The sequence below is a fragment of the Embiotoca jacksoni genome, unplaced genomic scaffold (assembly GCF_022577435.1).
Source record: "Embiotoca jacksoni isolate LCO1_2020_lvr unplaced genomic scaffold, fEmbJac1.0.p SCAF_30, whole genome shotgun sequence".
In the NCBI taxonomy this organism is placed as follows: Eukaryota; Metazoa; Chordata; class Actinopteri; family Embiotocidae; genus Embiotoca; species Embiotoca jacksoni.
In genome coordinates this window covers 5290355-5312384 of record NW_027185382.1, presented here as the reverse complement: position 1 = coordinate 5312384, position 22030 = coordinate 5290355, and the positions used below count along the sequence as shown (strand labels likewise).

The 22030-nt window shown below is 46.0% G+C and overlaps 2 protein-coding genes across 2 annotated transcripts in view; both read right to left on the bottom strand.

Annotated features, from left to right (window-relative positions):
• Window positions 1-22030, bottom strand: part of LOC138207108 (arf-GAP with GTPase, ANK repeat and PH domain-containing protein 1-like) — a 105037-nt gene that overhangs the window by 48054 nt on the left and 34953 nt on the right. Inside the window, 8 exon segments of the mRNA XM_069164128.1 lie at window positions 322-414; window positions 701-856; window positions 1790-1917; window positions 9626-9760; window positions 10626-10767; window positions 11786-11871; window positions 17564-17651; window positions 17738-17796. Coding sequence (XP_069020229.1) covers window positions 322-414; window positions 701-856; window positions 1790-1917; window positions 9626-9760; window positions 10626-10767; window positions 11786-11871; window positions 17564-17651; window positions 17738-17796 — 887 coding nt within the window.
• The window catches only part of LOC138206892 (caldesmon-like), a 10652-nt gene continuing 9651 nt past the window's right edge, over window positions 21030-22030 (bottom strand). The window contains exon 2 of the mRNA XM_069163731.1: window positions 21030-21377. Coding sequence (XP_069019832.1) covers window positions 21030-21377 — 348 coding nt within the window. The remainder of the gene's footprint in view (window positions 21378-22030) is intronic.

Below are 22030 nucleotides of genomic sequence, written 5' to 3'. Positions count from 1 at the left end.
TGCTGCGCTCTTCGTCGCGGCGGGGATCGGTGCGAGCTCCTCTTCCTCTTTCATTCCTCTGAAAACGCTGCAAATCAAGCAGCTCGGGAGGCAGCGGAGAGACGGAGGAGAGGACGCGTCTTTGAAGGGAGAAGAGAGGCATGAAGTGGACGAACAGAGAGAGGGCGGGAGCGGCGGAGGAATCCCTTCCCTCTCCTTCTCCTAATGATCCGGTTGGAGGACCCGGGAGAGCCCGGCGCTCTAATTGATGTCAAGTGTGTGATTTCACTGTTAATCAAGGCCGAGGCTTCAAACGCGCCGAGAACAGACAGGAAGTCTCACCTGTTTGATGGGGATGGCTCGCCCGCTGCCGATGCTGTCCGCCCGAGCCTCCAGGCCTTTCTTGTCCTTGTCCGTCTCGCTCGCCTTCCTCGACTGCGAAGACCAGAAATGGAGACGTTACCGTCGGCAACAAAAACCAACACGTGTCGGAGAGGAAGTCGTCACCTGCGTCGACCACCTGCTGCAAGACAGTCTGGAGGATCGAGTCCACTCACTCACATCGTCTGTTAGCAACGACCCGCCACAACATTCACTTCACCTGAAATAACGCTTCACAAAACAACCATCTGATAATCCACGAGCTTCATCGTGCAACAGGAAGTAAAGCTCCTCCACGCCAGCCCTCCCTCCCTCCCTCCCGATGTGTGGGACGACTCACGGTGAACAGGTTGGACCGCCGCTTGGACTGCTTGCGGACGGGCGTCGGCGTGTTGGTCGTCTGCGGGACGTCGATGCGGAGCTCCTTCTGGCTGGTGGACGGCGTGGACGGCACCGAAGACGAGTAGTCGCTCAGACTGCCGCCGCCGTTACTCGTCTGGAGGGGCGGAGCCAAGGCGGGAAGGGAGACAGGAGACAAACAGGAGACAGACAGGAGACAGGAGACAAAGAGATCAAACATCATGTGAGCTTCAGTAAAATCCTACAAAGTTTAGATGCGACTCGTTTTGTGAAAGTAACGTCTCTCGTGTTTCTAAACAGTTGGACGTCTCCTTGGCGACGTCTCCTTGGCGACGTCTCCTTGGTGACGTCTCCTTGGCGACGTCTCCTTGGCGATGGGCACTCGGCAGTAATCGGAGGAGCTGAAGATGCACAGAGGGAAGATAAACGGGGCTCTCGGGGGACGCCCGGCTGACCGATGGCTTTTTAATGACAAATCGATGGAGGAGTGACGGATGAGGACCGAAGAGCTCCAGACGCTGACGGAGGAACGTCTTTTAGCTTCTTCGAGCTTTTCCAGAGCTTTCAGCTGCATCTCTCGGTCTTCCAGCTGCAGTAGCTCATCTTCTATCAACTTCTGGGCAGTATTATGACTCAATTTCCATACGCTCACCTTTTAAATAGATATTTTCAGCATGGTCTGTGTCCACCTGATCAACATCTCTTTTAGCTCCATGTTTGGTCTCCTCCACCTCCTTGGTTAAATATCTGCATCTTTAGCTGCTAAATGTTCAAATCGGAATAAAACTGTGGTTCAGTTTCGATTGAAACTAACGACACTACGAGGTCCGTTCATCAGCTGAGCTCTCGATCACGTCACATGATCTTCACCCGGCCAAGAGCTGCGTCTCCAAATTTCAACATAGACGTCAATTAAAATGATTTCAAAATGAATTCGCCAAACAGACAGAATGTGTTTTACTGACGTTGTGGGGACTTGTCGTCTTTTTGGGGACAAATTGGATTAAATTGTTGTGTGTGTGTGTGTGTGTGTGTGTGTGTGTGTGTGTGTGTGTGTGAGACCTCTGACCTGGCTGATGTGGACGGCCGACACTTGCGTGGAGCAGACGGACGAGTGACTCGGCGAGTTGGGCAGCGACTTGCACGGCCCGATGGACAACTGCTGCTTCTTCCTGGTGGCCACGATCTTCTGAGCGACTGCACACACACACACACACACACACACACACACACACAGTGTTGTCAGGACACACCGTGAGGACAGAGACGGTCCAGCAGCACCTGAGGACACATTTGTCCCCCTCACATGTAAAAGCTGCGTCCATGTCCCGCGTCATGTTTTTTTTATTGAGCTGTAACTGCTCATTTCTTCAGTTTGCTGATTTTATGAAAGTGTGTGTGTGAAGCTGTAAAATCTCCTGGATCCGTTTTACAGTCTGAAAAAGGAATAAAAGTTGAATCAAAGTCGACATGTTTGGTTCCACTTCAGCGACCACAACTTGAGTTTCAGAATAAAGATTCCCGTTGACGTCCTGATGAGGCCGTTGGAGTTTCTACTGATGTTCTTAGTCCAGGGAGGCTAATCAATACCTAAAAAGATGATCAGGCATCCTCTCCTCTGATTGGCTCTTCATAAAGGGTGGGGGCGGAGACTTCTCATTGATTGACACAAGCCTTCGTGCTCCTGAACCTCTGATTAAAGCCAATAACGGGAGAATAAAAGCTGCATCTCGGCTTTACCGATGTCAAAGATCTGCAGTCGTTCATCTTTTCAATCGTCATGGAGACGCGTTGACCTGTCCGGCCAATCAGATCGACCCTCACAGGACAAAGCACCGGTAACAGATGCTAAATTATCTTCCTTTCATCCTGAGAAGTCGTTTTCCTGCAGACACGCGTGGATTTAAACGTACAGCAGCTGATCTTTTAAATAGAAATATTGATCGTGGAGGTTTGGAGGGATGTTTCAACCTCCATTTAATATTCTCTCTCTTAGCTCCGTGTTTGGTCTCCACCACCTCCCGAGTTAAACATCTGGATCTCTGAAGGTGTCTGTCGGCTGCTTGCTGTCCAGCTTGCGGTGTTTGTTTTTTCTAAAGGTCTTTAGCTAAAATCAGTCGTCTGCAGAGGCCGACAACGTTAAATATTCATGTTTTTTCTCATGATTTTAATTAGTTTTGCAGAAGAAAATGATGAAATGTTCGGCGTCCGACACCTTCTGGGTGATCTGGAGCTTTTTACCAAAGCAAAGGAGGACTTGGGTTCCAGTCGGTCGGTCTCAGCGGCCTCCATGAACACTTTGTTCGGAGAGATGTTGTGTCTGATGTTGGAGCGGCGACAGGACAGAGTTCAGACTTTAGTGACTCCATTATCTCTGTTCCAATAAACACCGGCAGCGTTTCATTCTCTCTCCGATGAAGCCATTGTTTTAATTGGGCTCGTTAAAGCCCCCGGCTTCGTTAACGAGGAGCCAGTCGTAAACATTTACCTGCAGGTGACACGGGGCCGAGCCAAGGGCAGCGCAGAGAGACGACATGCTTCAAGAAGACGCTCGCAACAGAACCGGGCGATGAAAGAGCGCCGACGAGACGCTGATTAGTCCGTCGCTCCGACTCCACGAAGGTGAAACTCACAACAAGTTTTTGGACTTTTGGTTTAATTGCGTCGCGATGAATCAAAAGGACAAAGATCTCCACTGATGTGCTCGTTGTTGGACAAACATGAAACTTCCACCGTCAGATATTTACGTACAGACGCCATCGGAGGTCCTTCAGGTCTCAGATTCACTCCGGAAGAAAACAATAAAGTTTCAAAATGATTAATTTGACCGTTATTAGTCCGTCGGAGCTGCAGCCATCAAACCTGCATCATAATCACTTCATTCAGCTTTTATTTGTGTGAGCAGCTAAAATGGGCTTCATAGAAATGTACAAAACAAAGTACAGTTTTAAAGGATGATTTTCATGATTGAAATGTTTCTTTGTCTTTTTTTATCATATAAAACAAATAAAAACTGCAAATTGTCACATTTTAAAAGCTGAAGTGCGTTTTATTATTTTTGCAGGAGAACTTGCGAGCGCTGACTCAGCAGATTTGTTTGGGTGTCCACGGAGAGTTGGACCTACACGTGACTCCCGGCCGGCTGTATTTTACTTTAAGTGTTAAAACAGTTATGATAAGGCCGCGCTAAATATTTAAACTGCACAGCTAATGCAATTTAACTTTAGCCATCAATCTCGGTTCTGCTCCGAGAAGCTGCCGCTCCGTCTAATGGACACGTCTCCCCTCTAATCAGATTTATGACGAGGCCGCACCGCCCGGTGACACGTGGAGGGGAGGAAGAGGAGGAGGAAGAGGAGGAAGAGGAGGGAGGCTGCAGAGCTTTTTACTTTGAACAGTGAAGCTGCAGACGAGGAGGTCGGACTCCTCAGAGCTGAAACATCTGCAGCAAAATAAACAATATCAGTTTGTGTTCGACTCAAAACGACCGAACAAACACTGATGATTGATTATTATTGATTATTATTGATCAGTGAATCTTTACATCTCTGTAAATCACATCCTGGTCCTCAGAGGATGAACTCTGCTGATTTCTGTGAACCTGCAACCTTTTCTGAGGTCACATTCACCGTAAAACTGTCAATCAATCAAACAATCAGACACACACACACACACACACACACACACACGAGATCAATAAAATAATAAAATGGAGTAAAAGCACAGACCAGGAAGTATATTAGGAAAATAATCAAATAGAAAAATAAAATTAAAGCCAATTAAACATTATAATAATATAATAATAATTATTATTATATAATAATAACAACATTTTATTATTCACATTTAAATGAATAAAATTAAATTAAAATGCAAATAAAAGTATTTAGTTAAAGGTATGTGTACACCTGGTTGTTAAATGATGTGGTTTAATTAAAGGTTGATTAAAGGTTTGACCTGCAGATCTCCGACTTTCACACAGAAACTGCAGAAATAAAGAAATAAAGATCAGAAATGATTTCAGCTGCTTATTATTTTAATTAAAAAACATAAAATGTTCTCGAAGGAGAAAATCTGAAATCTGATCCGCACACAAGACGTAGAGAAGTTTAAATCCACGCTGACGTGAACAGGAACACGGCGTGTGTGTGTGTGTGTGTGTGTGTGTGTGTGTGTGTGTGTGTGTGTGTGTGTGTGTGTGAATATTTCCTCTGACTGACTGCTGCACGGTGTGTGTTCTCCTTCAAGCTCGTTAGCGAGCGCTAACGAAGCGGCCTGAGTCTGCACTGTGACACGGATTAGAAAGAGGAGTGAGAGTGTGTGTGTGTGTGTGTGTGTGTGTGTGTGTGTGTGTGTGTGTGTGTGTGTGTGTGTGTGTGTGTGTGTGTGCGCGTCGGGGGTTCATGTCGGTGTAATTAGGCTAATTAAATTAGCGCGCTGATGGACGAGGGAGCGGCGATGTCACCCCTCCTCCTCACATAGAGGTCAGTCACCCCCCCGACCGCACCGGGCTTCACTTCCAATTAAAACACAGTACATGTTACACACACACACACACACACACACACACACACACACACACACACTCTGAATCACAGCTTAAAACAAAGAACATCACAGAAACATATTTGATTAATTTATATCTCATTTAAAATCACATTTGTTTCAAAATTTTTTCCAAAGTTTACAAAATGTGTCAGAAATGTTAATTATCTAAAATATGTAATTTATATTTTGAGATAAACTCAGAAGGTTTTAAAGAAATATTCTTGTTTAATTTGAGACTTTTTTTTTGGACTATTTAAAGTTGACCAACAGAAAATCTAAATATTAACACACGTTTGACGTCTTATTTTAACCTAAAATACCAAAAATAAAACATACAGCATTTTAAATCTAAATATTTTAATAATGTTAGTGGAATAAAAATTTGAATTTTAAACATCGAAGCTGTAACACTCATTTTCACTATTTCCAGACATTAAACAGACAAAACAGTTATTTAATTAATGTAGAAAATAATCAGCAGGTTGATAAATCATGTTCATTTTTGGGAGGGAGAAGAAAACTCAACCGATGACGGATTTAAATCAATTTAATTTAAAGTTGAAATTAATTTACAATTTGAACTTGAGTTTAAATGTATCAAGTCTAATAACTTGAGTTTAATTTAATTCTCAATGGGATCAAAGACTCAGATGTTCTCGTTCCTGTTTTTAGAGTTCAGAACAAATAAAAGACTCCTTTTAATAAACATAAATAATCAATATATCTGTAAGTATCAATCATATATAATAAAGCTTCAGTGGGTTTGAAGCATTACTCTTTTTTTAAGTGTTATTAAAGCTTCTGTGTATTTCTGTGAATATGTTTATTTCTGTTCCGTTATATTTACATTTATTGATCGTTGTTTATTGACGACCTTCTGAACTGATTTGAATTGTTCTGAGTACGATAACATTAAAGACTGATTCTGTTCTCGTGATGTAAAATAAAAAAATTAAAATCATAATCAGTCCCTCCTCGTCTTCCCTCCTTCCCCCAGCTCAAATATCACCATGGCAACGAGCAGGCTAATTATTTTTAACGCTAAATGTTGTGGTCACTCGTGCAGCTCTCTCTCTCTCTCTCTCTCACACACACACACACACACACACACACACACACACACACACACACACACACACACATCATGTCACATTAGTGCGACTCAGCGTTTCTGCACCGAGACCCTCTGCTTGTCGCCGTGACGATCCAGCTGATTATGAATCTGAATATGAGTGCTGTGTAATTAAAGCCCCGCCCCCCCACGACGGCCCGCTCAGATCAATGAAGACTGGAGACGAAGCGAAGGTCACCGAGATATGTATGTGGAATCAATACACACACACACACACACACACACACACACACACACACGTTCATAAATTGTGATTTTATTCTCGATCGACAAACCAGGAAGTTTGTAAAATGTCGTTTGAATGAGAGTTTATGAACACGAGGGAGAAATTGATTAATAATGTGAATAAATGTATCAATCAGACTCCAATAACGGCGTCAACACTGACGGTTAATGTGGATTAAATTCATTACGTTATGAAAGCAGGAAAAAGAAACACAAAATGAAAGAGAAAACAGAAATAAATAAAACATGTATAAATATGAACTCAATAAATGAGTTTTCTCTGAATTATAAACAGTATTAATATTTTAATGTTTCAGAAGAGCTTCATCTCCTTTTAGTTGAATTTATTGTTTTTATATACAGATTTTTGTTCCATTTTAAAAATAAATACGATAACACTGATTAAAATAAAACTGTGGACATGACCTCATTTCAATTTGTGTATTTTATAAACTTCAGTTGTCTAAACTTCTAATTAATGTAAATTAACTTGTTAATTAAATTTAAATGTTTAAAAATAAATAAATAAAAGTAAAAATAAACTTTCTGTCTGAATGTGAGCTTTTATTTTGTAAAGACAGGTGTCGAGACAGGTGAACCAACAGGTGAGACACAAATCAGCTGACTGCAGCAGTGTGTGTGTGTGTGTGTGTATGTGTGTGTGTGTGTGTGTGTGTGTTATGATGAGATGATTCTGACCAATTAGACGAAGGCTGAGAGTCGTTACTGAAGTCCTCGACACAAATTAAGGTCACACAATGAAGTAATTACACTGTGTGTGTGTGTGTGTGTGTGTGTGTGTGTGTGTGTGTGTGTACACAAACTGTCACACACACTTTAAGTTAACACACAAACACAGAGAGATGCACAACAACATACTGTACAAAGACAACTGGAACACATTCATAGATACACAACTGTGCACGGCCACACAAAGTAACACATGATATCACACACACACACACACACACACACACACACACACACACACATTGTGTACACACAAACATGGAGACAATTAAATAGACAAACACTGTCACTCACACACTGTCATGCACACTAAGAATGAAACACACGTACAATATAAACAATTGAGGAAATAAAACCACACACACACACACACACACACACACACACACACACACACACACACACACACTGCTGCAGGCTGCTGTTGCATCGACAGAAAACATTAAACTCATCGTTCTGCTGGGTGATTAGAAAACTGATTAATTTGGGATAATGACGAGAAAAATACAAGGAGACAGTGTCAGAGACAATAACACACACACACACACACACACACACACACACGGTGGAATAATTAAGAGGATAATAAGGCAGCGTTTAGTGTGGAAAGCTTCCTCCTGGGTCGAACATGCGCACACACACACACACACACACACACACACACACACACAGAAACACACTCCACTGTGTTTATTTCCTGTGATGGCGTGTGTTCCTGCGCTGCCCCCTTCAGGACAAACAGAGCTGTGACCACCTGATGTTTACACACACACACACACACACACACACACACACACACACAGTCCGTGTTTACTCAGACAGAATCCTTCCTTTCAAAATAAAACCCGGTGTTTATGAGGTGTGTAAACATGTTTGTGTTCAATAAAACACGTGTTTCTATTATTAAGACAAATTGTGGAAAAGAAATCATCAGTTCTCCTGAAGAGGAACCAGATGTTTCCTGAAGGCCTCAGCTCTTTACTCTCTTTATAAAACATCTGTATTTGCAGGTGAGCTTCCTGATTCCCCAGCGACGCGCTGAGAGAAGCTCAGGTGGACGAAGCCAGCGGCCGTCAGACTCGCCGCCGCTCTGCTAATTAACCGCCGAGTCCGTGTCGTCCATTTCCCTGTAATTACGGCCGTTAACCCCGCGCCTGCCGACCGCCGCTTCATTACCGTCCTCTGTCTCGTTAATGTTCTCTGGCAGGCTGAACGATGAGCCGCCGGGTTCACTGTTTGCAACAGAGAGAAACTTCGCTGCCTCTTGTGTTCGGATCGGCTGAAGGACGAGTCTCAACTTCTTCCTGCTGCTTCACTCACAAAAGGAGGTTTCACTGTAAAGATTATACTTTTATATTGTTGAGAAGTGAGCACACAAAACACTCGATGGAAGGATGATACTCCTTTAATGCTGATTTAAACTCTGCTTCTTATATAATATAAATATAATTTACGACTACTACTGTAAATACGTACATTTACTCAAGTACGAGTGATGTAACGGGACGTCTTTTATTTTGAAAATATTTGTCCATAATTCTCCCTGTGACAGGTATAAAACTACATCCTGTCAGTGAGAAAAGACTCCGAGCTGTTTAAAGTATAAAATAAATCTAATTAAAACGTGAAATTAACACGCTGGATACAGTGGGCGGGGCTTCGGGTTTAGCGCCACCTGCTGGCCGCTCCACTGACCCGTGCAGTTCGAGCAGAGGGGGTCGCAGGTTCTGCAGCTTTAGAGGCGACAGGAAGTACCGGACCGAACATCAGGAAGAGAACGACTTGGGACGGATTCACGTTACACCCACGAACCGAACGAAGCACGGCGGCGGTAGAATCATGATCCAGCGATCGATCGGGTCTGATCAATCCAGCCTCGAAGGGCTTTAATGTTCGGGTCACGTTTCATGGCGCTGGATCTGCAGCGTGTGTCCGGGTCAGTGAGGACTTTGAGGACTCCGGACACCCTCCTCCTCCTCCTCTTCCTCCTCCCCCTCCTCTTCCTCTTCCTCCTCCTCCTATAATGTCTGATTCTTTTATTAATCCCGTTGGGGAATCGTCTCTTTTTGTAGCCCCCCACCTTCCTTCTCTCGCTATGATAAAACTTAATTGCTGTTCGGTTTGAGCTAAATAGCTGAGCGGGTCCATTTAATTCTTAATTGACGTGCGATTAAGAGCGTCCGAATGGCTGCGGCCGGGACCAAAGTCACCTTCCCAGAGGACCGGACTCTGGTTTCAGAGGCTTCTTACCGTCCTGGAAGACTCGCTCCACGTTGAGGCCGTAGGTGGCGCAGGTCTCGTAGTAGGTGCAGCGTTTGAGGTCGTTGGAGAGTTTCCTGGCTCGGCTGTCGTCGATCACTCGAGGGTTGGCCGAGCTGATGGCGTCTGAGCGGGAAAAGAAAAGACACCGAATGATGACATCAGACAGATTCACTTTGCAGCCTCGTGTGCTTCTATAACTTATTTATCTGTCCTTAAGTGTGCTCAGATCAGAGTCAAGACTCTTCAGTGGAGCTCTGGCGCCCTCCGCTGGTCAATGTCTGCATGTAGCAGCAGCTGGGAGGGAAGACTCAACATGCAGCTCTGCAGAAGTTACATTTCTTTTATATTTTTATATTCATCATTAAGTTCTGCATCCAGCCTGCATGCAGCAAACAAATCTGTTCACTTGGTCAGAAAATAACGTCTGGTTTGGTCCAAAGAATCCAAATTATCAGGATACTTTTCAATTTTCAGTGAAATAAAACAGAGTAGATCAGCAACATTTTTCAGATGCTGAAAATAGAGTTCAAGTTAAAAAATGTTGTATTTTTATTGAAATAAAAATAAGTTTTAACAGTCTCCTGTGTTGATGGAGAATGTTAGACTTTGATCTAATTTAATCTAAACTTCATGATGTTCCAGGACTCAGAACAAAAAATGATCAAATCCTCCGACTTTAAAGTCTGGAAGAGACTTTAGATAATTCCAGGATATTCCCGGATATTCCCGGATATTCCCGGATATTCCAGGAGCAGTGGGAACGCTGACATCAGCTGCAGTGAAGAGACTGTAATTACGATAATTCACCACTAGAGGGTAGCAGCGCTTCAGGAAAACACACAAGTCGCTCAGACTCAGTGGAGACTCATCATAATGTAAATGACCTGGTGGAGGAGGAAGGTTAGGTTTCTCTGTGTGTGTGTGTGTGTGTGTGTGTGTGTGTGTGTGTGTGTGTGTGTGTGTGTGTGTGTGTGTGTGTGTGTCGGACCTTGCGTGCCGACCAGGACCAGCGGCAGGTCGGCGGTGTTCCTGTAGCTGGCGAGTCGGCTGAAGTAGTGGTAGACCGTCTGGAAGCTGATCTCGTCCTCCAGGCTGAAGACGAAGATCACGGCGTCGACCCACAGAGCAAACTGCACCGTTTGAAGCACAAAAACTTTATTACATTCGCTTGTAGGACGACGCAGAACCACATCTGAGCAGTCTGGTTTCACCGTTTCAGCTTTAAATAACAATAAACCGGCTTAATTCAGATTTAAATCGGATTAATAACCTGTTTGTTTTGAATGAAATTCCACATAAAATGCTGTTTGAGTAAAATTACAGACTACAGAAGGTGAGAAAACATTTAAAATGCATATAAATACAATTTGAAGACATTTAAAGGCTTTTTTGGGGGGAAGAAACTTTTTTTAAGAGAAAATAGTCCCTAAAAAAAAGAGGTTTCCTCCACAAACCCATGTCTTTGTGTGGAGGGAAGTCAGGATGCTTTTAAAGAGCTGGAGGGAGGAGGAAGAGTTAAAGAGCCCAGAAAACAGGTGAATTATTGATAAATCGTCGAGGTTTCTGTCTAGACTCGCCCACATTAAACCTCCACTTGGTCAGTTTGGAGGAGCAGAAACATTCAAATCCAGACCTGACCCACTTTCCTTTGGTTGGATCCCGTTATCACGCACCTCAAAACCTCAAAACCTCTCACAGGAGCAGCAAATTCACATTTCTTTATATCCTCAAATATTCAAGACCAAACAAGCAACAATTACATGTAAAGTTTGAAAGAAAGCCGCTTCGTTATGAGTGAGAGTTAAAGAGTTAAAGCTGCTGAAATAAAGTCCATTTTTGAGATGATATGATCAATCAAACATTTTAGATACTCGGTGAAGTCAACTCGATCAAAAAGCTTTTTAATTTGATGATTAAATTGTTTTTTCGGGTCAGTTTTAAACCGAAAGCTCTTTTGTTTATTCTATATTTTAACTCTTTACTTGAATTTTATTAACGTGTTGTCTTGTGTTTAATTTGTTCTTATTTGTATTTTTAATGACATTTTATCTTCCTTTACATCCGTTTCTTTGTGAAGCATTTTCTTGAATAAAAGCTTCAATTAAAATAAATTCTATGAGATGGATGTATTTGTGGTGCAGTACTCACCTGGGCCTCCGGGGGGCCTCCTTCGTCCCTGATGAGCAGCAGGTGACTCTGACCGTCCACCACGATCTCCTTCTTGAAGCGTCCGCCTGGTGGAACGAGGAGAGCGGTGAGACCTGAGGCGGATCGATCGGATCGATCGGAGCGATCGGGTGACAGATGACGGGGAAGATCGGTGCCATGAATTTAAACTAATTAAGATGGAGGTGGAAGGGGGAGGAGCTAACGACCACCTGCAGCTGGACGTGAGGACGGAAACACACACACGACACCGCAGGTGAAATCTCGTACTCGTCAGATTTTCACCTGAAACTTTGGACTTCAGCTGAAGTCAAACTCCTTTTGTTGAAGTCGCTGCTTCGGTCTCGTGTCCCCGTCGTTTCCTTTAAAGCAGCTTTCAGGTTCGTCTCCAGGTCCTTTAAGTGCAGTATAAATAGAGGCTGCGGCGGTTTTGGGTCGCTGTGGGAACCAGCAGCTCTTCCTGAGGGTTTACAGGAAGTGGCTGGAACCAAAAGCGGAGCGCGGACGTTATTTCGGATCTCTCGTGAGGATCAGCTGATCTGCGAGCGTCGCAGGAACGACGGCAGTAATGATAGAGTGGAGGTCTGAACACACACACACACACACACACACACACACACACACACACACACACACACACACACCGTGGGTTTCCAGCCCTTCAGAGGACACTCCAGTCGTTTCCTGCAGACTCACTAAAGTTTAATTATACGTGGACCTGAAGCCTGAAGCTGATTTACGGACGGAGGCGGTTGCAGCGGATCCTGATTTATGTCAGCGTGGACTTTCCTCCGACTGATGCACGAACACAGAAGCATGAATGGAGCCTGAAATATGCGGTTGTGATTCGGAGCTTCCTTCATCTTTGACTCGTTCGGAGGTGAATTAATCAGCTGCAGCGGTGTGATGAGGAAACCAGAGCAGCGAGGAAGACTTCAAATGATGAAGGAGACGTCTGGTATCCAGAAGTTTAGGAATATTCAGCGAGTAGGACGTGTCGTATTCATCATTTCTAACATTTTTTAAGGGAAAAGACGCCTGCAGCAGATATTTAACCTCCCACTGAACTAAAGCGAGTCTCCACCCTGAAATCTGATGATGATTCACCTACAGAGGACGTCACTTTGTCCCGAAAGGAAGTCAAAGACCTCCGATGAGCTTTATGTCACAAACTAACAGTCTGAACCCAAACCTGCTTCTAACCTCAAACAGGTCTGAACCCTCGGACAGGAGTGTCCTCACTACGCAGGAGTGTCCCCACAACGCAGGAGAGTCCCCACAACGCAGGAGTGTCCTCACTACGCAGGAGAGTCCTCACAACGCAGGAGTGTCCTCACAACGCAGGAGTGTCCCCACAACGCAGGAGTGTCCCCACAACGCAGGAGAGTCCCCACAACGCAGGAGAGTCCCCACAACGCAGGAGTGTCCTCACAACGCAGGAGAGTCCCCACAACGCAGGAGAGTCCCCACAACGCAGGAGAGTCCCCACAACGCAGGAGTGTCCTCACAACGCAGGAGAGTCCCCACAACGCAGGAGTGTCCTCACAACGCAGGAGTGTCCTCACAACGCAGGAGAGTCCCCACAACGCAGGAGTGTCCTCACAACGCAGGAGAGTCCCCACAACGCAGGAGTGTCCCCACAACGCAGGAGAGTCCCCACAACGCAGGAGTGTCCTCACAACGCAGGAGAGTCCCCACAACGCAGGAGTGTCCTCACAACGCAGGAGTGTCCTCACAACGCAGGAGTGTCCTCACAACGCAGGAGAGTCCCCACAACGCAGGAGAGTCCCCACAGTGCAGGAGTGTCGTCATGACGATGGTTTCCAACTTAAATTTACACACACTCTCTCTCCCATGACTTTGTGGCAGGAAGCCAGAGCCAATCATCTCAGGAGGAGGAGGAGGAGGAAGAGGAGGGTGCACACAGATATAATGTAAATTATAGTTTCGCTGCATCGCCACAAAACACAAACTGAAGTGTTGTATTTTGAGACGAGGCCTCTGAAGTGTGAGAACATCCTTCAGAGCGATGCAGGTTGATTTACTGAAACCTCACTGGAAGTCTTCATCAGTACGTGGAGTGATCGTCGGCAGCGAAGCGTCACATACGGTGTGTGTTGTTGAACGTACACAGCTGCTGCAGGTGATGAAGAAAATCAATTCAAAACAAAAAAGACACGAGGGGGCGGAGCTAAACATTCGGTCACAGCAGCCAGTCGAGTTCAGCTTCAGGTTCAGCTTCAGGTTCAGGTTCAGGTTCAGCTTCAGCTTCAGGTTCAGGTTCAGCTTCAGGATTTATTACTTGTCGATATATCCGACGGCTGTCGTTCACCTCAGAAATCTAGATTCTCTGTGTGGCTGCAGGATCTTTCTAGTTTTAGACTTGGATTTGTTCTGGAAGAAGGTGCAGCTGAACCTGAGCTGTTGTCGAGGCGCTGCTGTGATGGAGGATGAAGAGGATGAAGAGGATGAAGAGGATGAAGAGGATTGACGGGTGGAGGAGAGAGAAAGCGTGTCGTTACCTGCATCCACGTCAGCTACTTACAAGAGAAGAAGAAGAAGAGAGGAAACAAAAAGCAAAACACCATCAAAGACGCAGTTAATGCATGCACAGTCCAACAGAACCCAGAGACACAGTGAGAGGACCGGACCGGACCGGACCAGACCGGTGAGAGGACCGGACTGGACCAGAGTGGACCAGACCGGTGAGAGGACCGGACCGGACCAGACCGGTGAGAGGACCGGACTGGACCGGTGAGAGGACCGGACCGGACCAGAGTGGACCAGACCGGTGAGAGGACCGGACCGGACCAGAGAGGACCGGACCGGTGAGAGAACAAGTCAGACAGGAAGCAGAGAGAATGAAGAGAAACCAATAAAAGCAGAGTAATCTGCAGTCCAGAGGTCGAAGCCGTGAACAGACGTGATAAAACAGGGACAGACTTCAGAGGACGGCTGGACCAGGTTCCTTCCTGTTTGGGTTCTAAGTTACAGGAAATGTTCTCGACTGGTTTCAGACGCGGTTTTGATGGTTTCTGACTTGTTGTGGACTGGATGGTTTTTGTCGAGCTCGTTTAGGGACTAGTTTGGGACGACTGAAGGACGGATCGGGGTTTCTGAACCTCCTCTAACATGTCCGGTTACTCCACCTCCCGGTCGGATAAAGATCCCGTTCACGTCAGAACCGACCGAGCCCAGTCGTCCTCTCCTGACGTCCCGTTGACCTACGACCTCTGTGACTCTGCTGCTGCTCCCAAATCAAAGTCAACACACTCCGTGTTTCTTTTTACGTTGAAGCCACAAAAATAAAAGAATGTGTGGATGTTTGGAGCTGCAGTCAGCAGCGCTGGTTCGGAGGCTGCGGGTGATTTCCCAACCAGAACCGCTCTCCCCTCTAATGGATCCCATGTGCTGCTGCTGCTGCTCAAACATCTTCGCTTTACTGTGAAGGACCTGAACGTCTCCGACACCCTTCATTTGACATTTACAAATTCAACATGAAGCATCCTCATTGTTTTCAGTTAAACCGTAAAACCCCGCATGTCTGACTGTCCTTGAACGCACCACAAAGAAGAGCATAAAACCCAAAGTTTGAAGGAGCCTCGAGTGTTTTTGACAGTTTAACGGCGTGTCCTGGGCTCATCAGCGGGAGCTGCAGCCGCCTGCAGCCTCAGAATAGTTCTGGTTAGCGGCTTCGTGGTCGTTCTGCCGCTCGCAAGCCACCGACTCTGCTCCCAATCAACCGCCATGGGAATCCGGTCGCCGGCGTATATTTAGACCAGGAATTTTCAAAACACCCGTCGGTCTCTTCCCCTGAAGCTGCTCTTACATCTTCGTGGTTACGCAACGATTTCAAAGAGTTTCTTTAAATTGAATTGGAGTTGAGTCGGCGTTTCCGTGATGTGCGGCGGTGCCAAGTCATTAGATGAAAGATGAGGGAGCTGTTGTTTTGGCTGGGACGCGGTATGTGGAGCCGCCTGGAGAGTGTCGTGTTGCTTTTGGCGGAGCTGCGGTGTCATTAAGGGAACGAGCGGCGGCCTTCAGAGCCGCTCAGCCTCAGACGGCGTTTCGCTGTTTGAGCTGTTTAAGATAAGCAGCGTATTAGTGAGATGAAGACCTGCGAGTCCTCCTTGTTCCCCCGCCGAGGGGCCGGCGGCCACAGCTGGTTTGTGGGCCGACTCGGGGCCCTGCGGGACAAAAGCGGCGTTTTCTTCCTAAACAAACTGTTTGATGGTTTTCAAGTCTTTAAATACACAAAGAGGTCACGGAGGGTTAATCAGCTGCAGCTCCCCGGCGAGGCGTTCAGTTTCTCCTCCCTGGAGGAGATCCACCCGGTCGGCTTGCTTTCTCTTTCAGAGGAAAGATTCCTGTTAAAGTCCTGAACCGACATCATCCAATCTGTGAACTCTGAACAGCTCACATAATACGTCAATTCAATTGATTTTTTTTTTGGAGTAAAAACAACAATCAAAATAATCTGAAAGAGAAACTGAACTAAAACTAAAAGAGATTTCCGTGTCTGCTGGTCTGGTTCCTGCAGCTCGACTCGGAGGTCTGATCCCTGCTGCTCCTCCGTGAGGAAAACGCTCCACTGCTGAAATATTAAAGCAACACGGGTTTTTAGCAGAAGTGGGTCTTCGCCTGAGGAGGCAGCTGAACTGAACGGTGCGTGGGCAGCTTTAATATTAAATGAGGAATATGGCCGTCGCCGCGGGGCGCCAGGAGGAAGCTGCAGCTTTAGTTGGTGTGAAAGATGGAGGAGCTGCGTTTAAAGTTTCAGAGCTCATCCCGAGTCTGTTCTCAGACGTTTCCTGACCTCAGGTGTGAAGCTGCCGAGAGTGAAGTTATTATTACTGAAAGAAAGAAGGAGACACTTTAATAAGATCTGAAAACTGGAGGATCAAACGCTCGCTGTGGATTCTTCACCAGTCAAAAGTAATCAGGCTTCTTCTTCTGTGGTTTTTACGCCCGTTTGTTGGTGTTTCTTTTGCACCGAGCCAGGCTATCACTTCCTATCCGTTTCCAGTCTTTATGCTAAGCTACGCTAATGAGAATGACGTCACTATCAAACGACTCCAACTGTCCCTTTAAAGGAAAGTCAAGCTGTTCGAAACGGAAGAATTTAGAGCAATTATTAATCAGACAAATCATTGATTGACTATTGAGATAATAAAATTGATAATATTTTGGTTAACAGACATCTGATTGGTCAAAAAAAGCTTTTTTTCGATGTCTTTACATATTGATGATGAAAATAATGAGCAGCCCCGATCGTTATTGAATCTTCTGCTCCGAGTCTTTGTGGTTTGAGGATTATAAGTTTCCCTTCTGTCGTGTCCTCTTCATCGCTGTGGGACCTTCTGGGTGATATTCGTGTCCATATTGATCACTGCGTTCTCATTTTCTCATTAAAAGTTTGTTTTTATAAAGGCTCACTACTGTTGCTTTTGTCCCTGAAGCAGAGAGCTTGCTGGGTAACGTCGGGGTGATCAGGAGGCCGCGGAGCTGCGTGACTGCTGCTGCGTTTCTGCTCCGTCGGTTTAAATCAGAGCTTTTTGTTTGTGTCTGAGTGCAGCGGGACGACGGCACGAGAAGAAAAGAGCTCCTGGAGACGTGGAGACGAGCTCCGGGAGGTCGCGTGCAGCAGACGGAGGATCTTCTTTTTCAATCCCGCCTCGCTTCATTTCGGTGATTTAATCGGGGTCTGGGAGGTAAAGCAGGAAGAGGTCTGAGACGGAGAACTCAGAGTCCTGTTCTTACCTTCAGGTGACTCCTCCTGGACGTACGTCCCCGTCAGGTACCGGTGGACCAGTGCCGACTTCCCGCTGGCCAGGTTACCCACAATGCCCTGAGGAGAAGACGTCAGTGAGCGATCGGTCCCGTGTGGACGGAGGACAGACGACGAGGGGGATTTATAAACTCCTTTAAACTCACCACTTTGAGCTCCGGCACCGACCGACTCAGCGTCCACTCCTGACTGTTCACGAACGCATCTGCAACACACAGAGGAAACACACCTGTCAGTCACCTTTCACTCCTCAGCATCCCCTTCAGCTGTTGGTCGCCTAGCAACAGCATCCTCATGGGCGCGTACCACCCGAGCATGTCGTGTCAACAACACGAGTTCCTGTCTGCAGGGGCGACGAGATGCAGCAGTGTCACGGGAGGAGGAGGAGGAGGAGGAGGAGGAAGAGGAAGAGGAAGAGGAGGAGGAGGAGGATGCTCGTTAGAGCTGACAGACGAGCGACAGCAGTTGGAGGTCACGGCAGACTGAGCAGGATAACAGGACAGAAGAAACGACAGGAAGCAAAAGACGAGTCTTTAAATATTCTTCTGACACGAGACCGAGAAGAAATATCAGATTAAACAGTCTGAATTATGAGATTAAAACATTAAAATCAGGAGATAATATTCAAAAGGTAAAAATGATGAGAGAATGTCCACATTATAGAATAAAATTGTGATTTATGGAATAAAAAGTCAGTGATGAGATAATGAAATGAAGTGGAAGCGTTCAGCGTGACTCAGCTGAAGTCGGCCAGTGGGCCACAGAGACTCAGCCTTCAGCCTCCTTTAATTCAGCAGCAGCAATCTGTGAGGACGCTCCGACGAGACACGGAGACACGGAGACACAAGCCCTCAGGAAGGAGGAGGAGGACGGGGACGAGGAGGACGGGGACGAGGACAAATTAAGACATTAACCCTCGATGGGCCCCGGGGACGAGGAGGTGGACGGGGACGAAGAGGAGACCTCAGAAAGACCTTTTTATTGAAACCCAGATGTAATTCGGAGCCTCCAGATGTGTTGGACTTCATTTGTCGCCTCTTTTTTTCCGATTCATAAAAAAACCTGTCCTAAACAGTTTGATTTCCACAAACAATCAGGTCCCTGTTGCTAAGATACGGACACTTTCTGTTTGTTCCTGCTGTCCGTGTCTGGATGGAAAGAATCCAGGAAGAAGCGCCCTGATTGGCCGGTGGGTACACAGGGGGGACATTATTGAGGTTTTTGACAAACGGCGGTCTGTATCGGGGGTCCGCCCCCCCCCACCGCCAGGCAGGATGTTGATCCAGCTGCTTCCTGTTTTTCGGAGGCCCTCCGGCTCCCCGTCGGCCGGTTCCCAGCGCGGCACACCGAGGACCGGCCCGGTGACGGAGGACGGAGGACGGATCGGATCGATGACCCTCAAAATGGATCCACATCAGTTTGAAGACGCCACGACGGTTTCTGCTGTTAAAAACATCGAACACCAGACTCATCTGCAGGAGTCATTGCAGTTTATTATTTTCTCTTAAAATGTTTAATTTGATCAAATCATTTTAACTTTTTCAGACATTAATTTAAATGTAATAAAAATAGTTTTGTTCTTCTTTCTTCTTTAATTTTACTGAATGATTTTAAAGTTTGATTATGAATCTGGATGTTTTTGCTTGTAATTTAGAATTGAAGTGATTATTATTAAAGCTCTCAGACACCTGAACCGTGTGGTGACAACATGATGCAAAAATGACAAACATGGACGTACAGTCGGCTGGAATGTGACTCCATGAGTCTGAGACGGGTTTGAACCGCGTTCATCAGCACAACAACAAACCTGTTTCAACTGAAGTTAAAGCTTCAGTCATGTTTAAAAACTGAGATTTAAAACGGCTCTCCGTCACATTTTATTCTTCTACATGTGGAACAACGTCTTTTGTTGGTTTCTAAAGCAGAAGGAGGTAAAAACAGCAAACACACTCACACACACACACACACACACACACACACACACACACACACACACACACACACACACACACACAGAGCGGGATGGTGGGTGGAGTGTGGCCGCCTCAGGGCAGGGTGGATGTATACATATATGTGTGTGTGTGTGTGTGTGTGTGTGTGAACACGTCGTCTGACTGTGACGAATCAGAGCAGCGCCGCCTCATCAGTCACACCTGACATCATATTATCTCAGCCTTTGCCCTTCACGCCCCCCCCTCCCCCCCCTTCAGTCTTCAGCTGCTGTTCAGACTCTTTATTTCAAATCACATCTATTGTTTTCAGCCTTTTTCAGAGCTTTATTTTCTGTAAATAAAAAGAGCTTTCTGCATTTATTCTGCTTTTCATTCAACAGTATTTTTATATTTTGAACTGCTGCTCGAAGATTTTCTGAACGATTCATCTTTGAAACATTTGGCTGAAAACACTCGTTATATTTTAGCTGCAGAGATTTTCTGAAGACAAATTAAGAAACGTGGAAAAAATTAATACGCAAAACAATTACAGCTGCTTCATGAATAATATTCTACCGTCGGAGAACGGTGTGGTCTGTAGATATCAGACTGAATCATTGCTTCTTTCATCAGATCTTAAGTTTCCAAGCTGCTTTTTAAATCTCTTGTTCCTTTATTTCTCCACTTGTTGTCGTTCTGTCTGTTTACGTTTCGTTTGAAAAAACGAGGTGACGACATGAAGCTTCTTCTGAATATCTGTCTGATGACAGCTGACTGTGTGTGTGCGCATTTCCATTAGTGAATGAAACCAGTCCGACAGGTAACGACAAACCTGTGCAGCTGCTCGGTGTCACACACACACACACACACACACACACACACACACACACACACACACAGTCTTCATAACTATGATTAATGACTGTGGGTTTTTATTAAAAAAGAAATCTCCTGGTATTGCAAGTATTTCCTCCAGATATGTGTTGCCAATTCTCACACACACACACACACACACACACACACACACACACACACACACACACACACACACACACACACACACAGGATCTGATTAAAGCCGCCCGAGGGGGAAACCAGGAAGTCGGCAGCAGGAAGAGGATGGCAGGCGGCCAACCGTTGGACGAGCAGAAACAAAGGAGCCGCGTTGTGATTGGACGGAGACGATCAGATCGTAAACAGGAGGAGCTTCAATCAATCGAAGTGTCAAAGAGGTTTTATTGATATGTAGGTTTTCATATTCTGCCTGTCATGTTCTCTACCAGACGCATCAACTCCATTCACTTCTGACATTTCACAGGACACGTGACACTTCCTCCCTTCAGTTTCCACTTCCACTGCTTGGACTGACTCTTCAACTCCTTTCAGTACTTCAACTTCAGTTGACTTTGACTCCAACTCCCAACACTTAAATTCATAAAATTGCGTTTAACCCCGACACTTTGAGTCCTTTTGAAAACATTCATTTTAACTGCAACTTCAACTGCTTTCAGTAAATCTCTTCACAGTCCAAAACCACAGCAGCGTGACCGTAAACAGACATTTCAGTAGGCGGTTTAAGTAGCACGCTTCCAGTCACTGGGGGTGACCTCTGACCTCTGACCCCGGCGGCCTGTGCGTCTGGCCCGAGGGGCTGCTCAGTATTCGTGGTGGCGTGCGGGCCTCGTTCAGAGGTCGACCACGTGACCCTGCGGAGAAACACTCGGCTGCATTCATGGGCGCCGTGGAGACGAAACACGGCCCCGCCCCCTCCTCTGACCTCACACCTGTCACAACCAATCAGGGCCCCGATCCCGACGCAGCCGGCAATGATATCTGGCGAGCTCGGCGTTCCCGCCTGGCGGACAACGGCGAGCCTTGTGTGAGGAGATAGCGGAGCTGGCAGGTGTGTTTCCTGAATACTGAGTGGACACAGAGGAAGACCAGTGAGGAAGACCAGTGAGGAAGACCAGTGAGGAAGACCAGTGAGGAAGACCAGTGAGGAAGACCAGTGAGGCGGCAGAAAGCCTCTCAGGACGAGCCTCCGCTATACAAAGCTGCTGAGCAGCATATTCTCCGAAAAGTGTCAAACCACATCAACTCCCTTCACTGCTCTCACGTAATATCTGCTTTCAGTTTTTACACTTGAACCGACACAAACATTCTTCAACTCAAACCGGTTCCTTCGACCAATCAGAGACGAGTCTCGGCTCTACTTCCTCTGCAGCTGTCCGTGGGAACCTCTGGACCACCCTGACGGTCCTCCGCAGGTCCCTGGGGCCTCAGTTTGGGAACCACGAGGCGATAACGTGCCGTGAAGTCTGTGATGTGGATCTCAGCTGTCCGAGTTTGATTCTAGTTTATTAGCCGAGACGTTCTTTAGAGACTCACATCGATAAAACATCATAAACATATTGAGGAGACGGATTTTACACTTTAAATTTAAACTTTACAGTCAATCAATGAGAATCAATCATCATTTCTCAGCTGCCACTAAACACTAAAAATCCT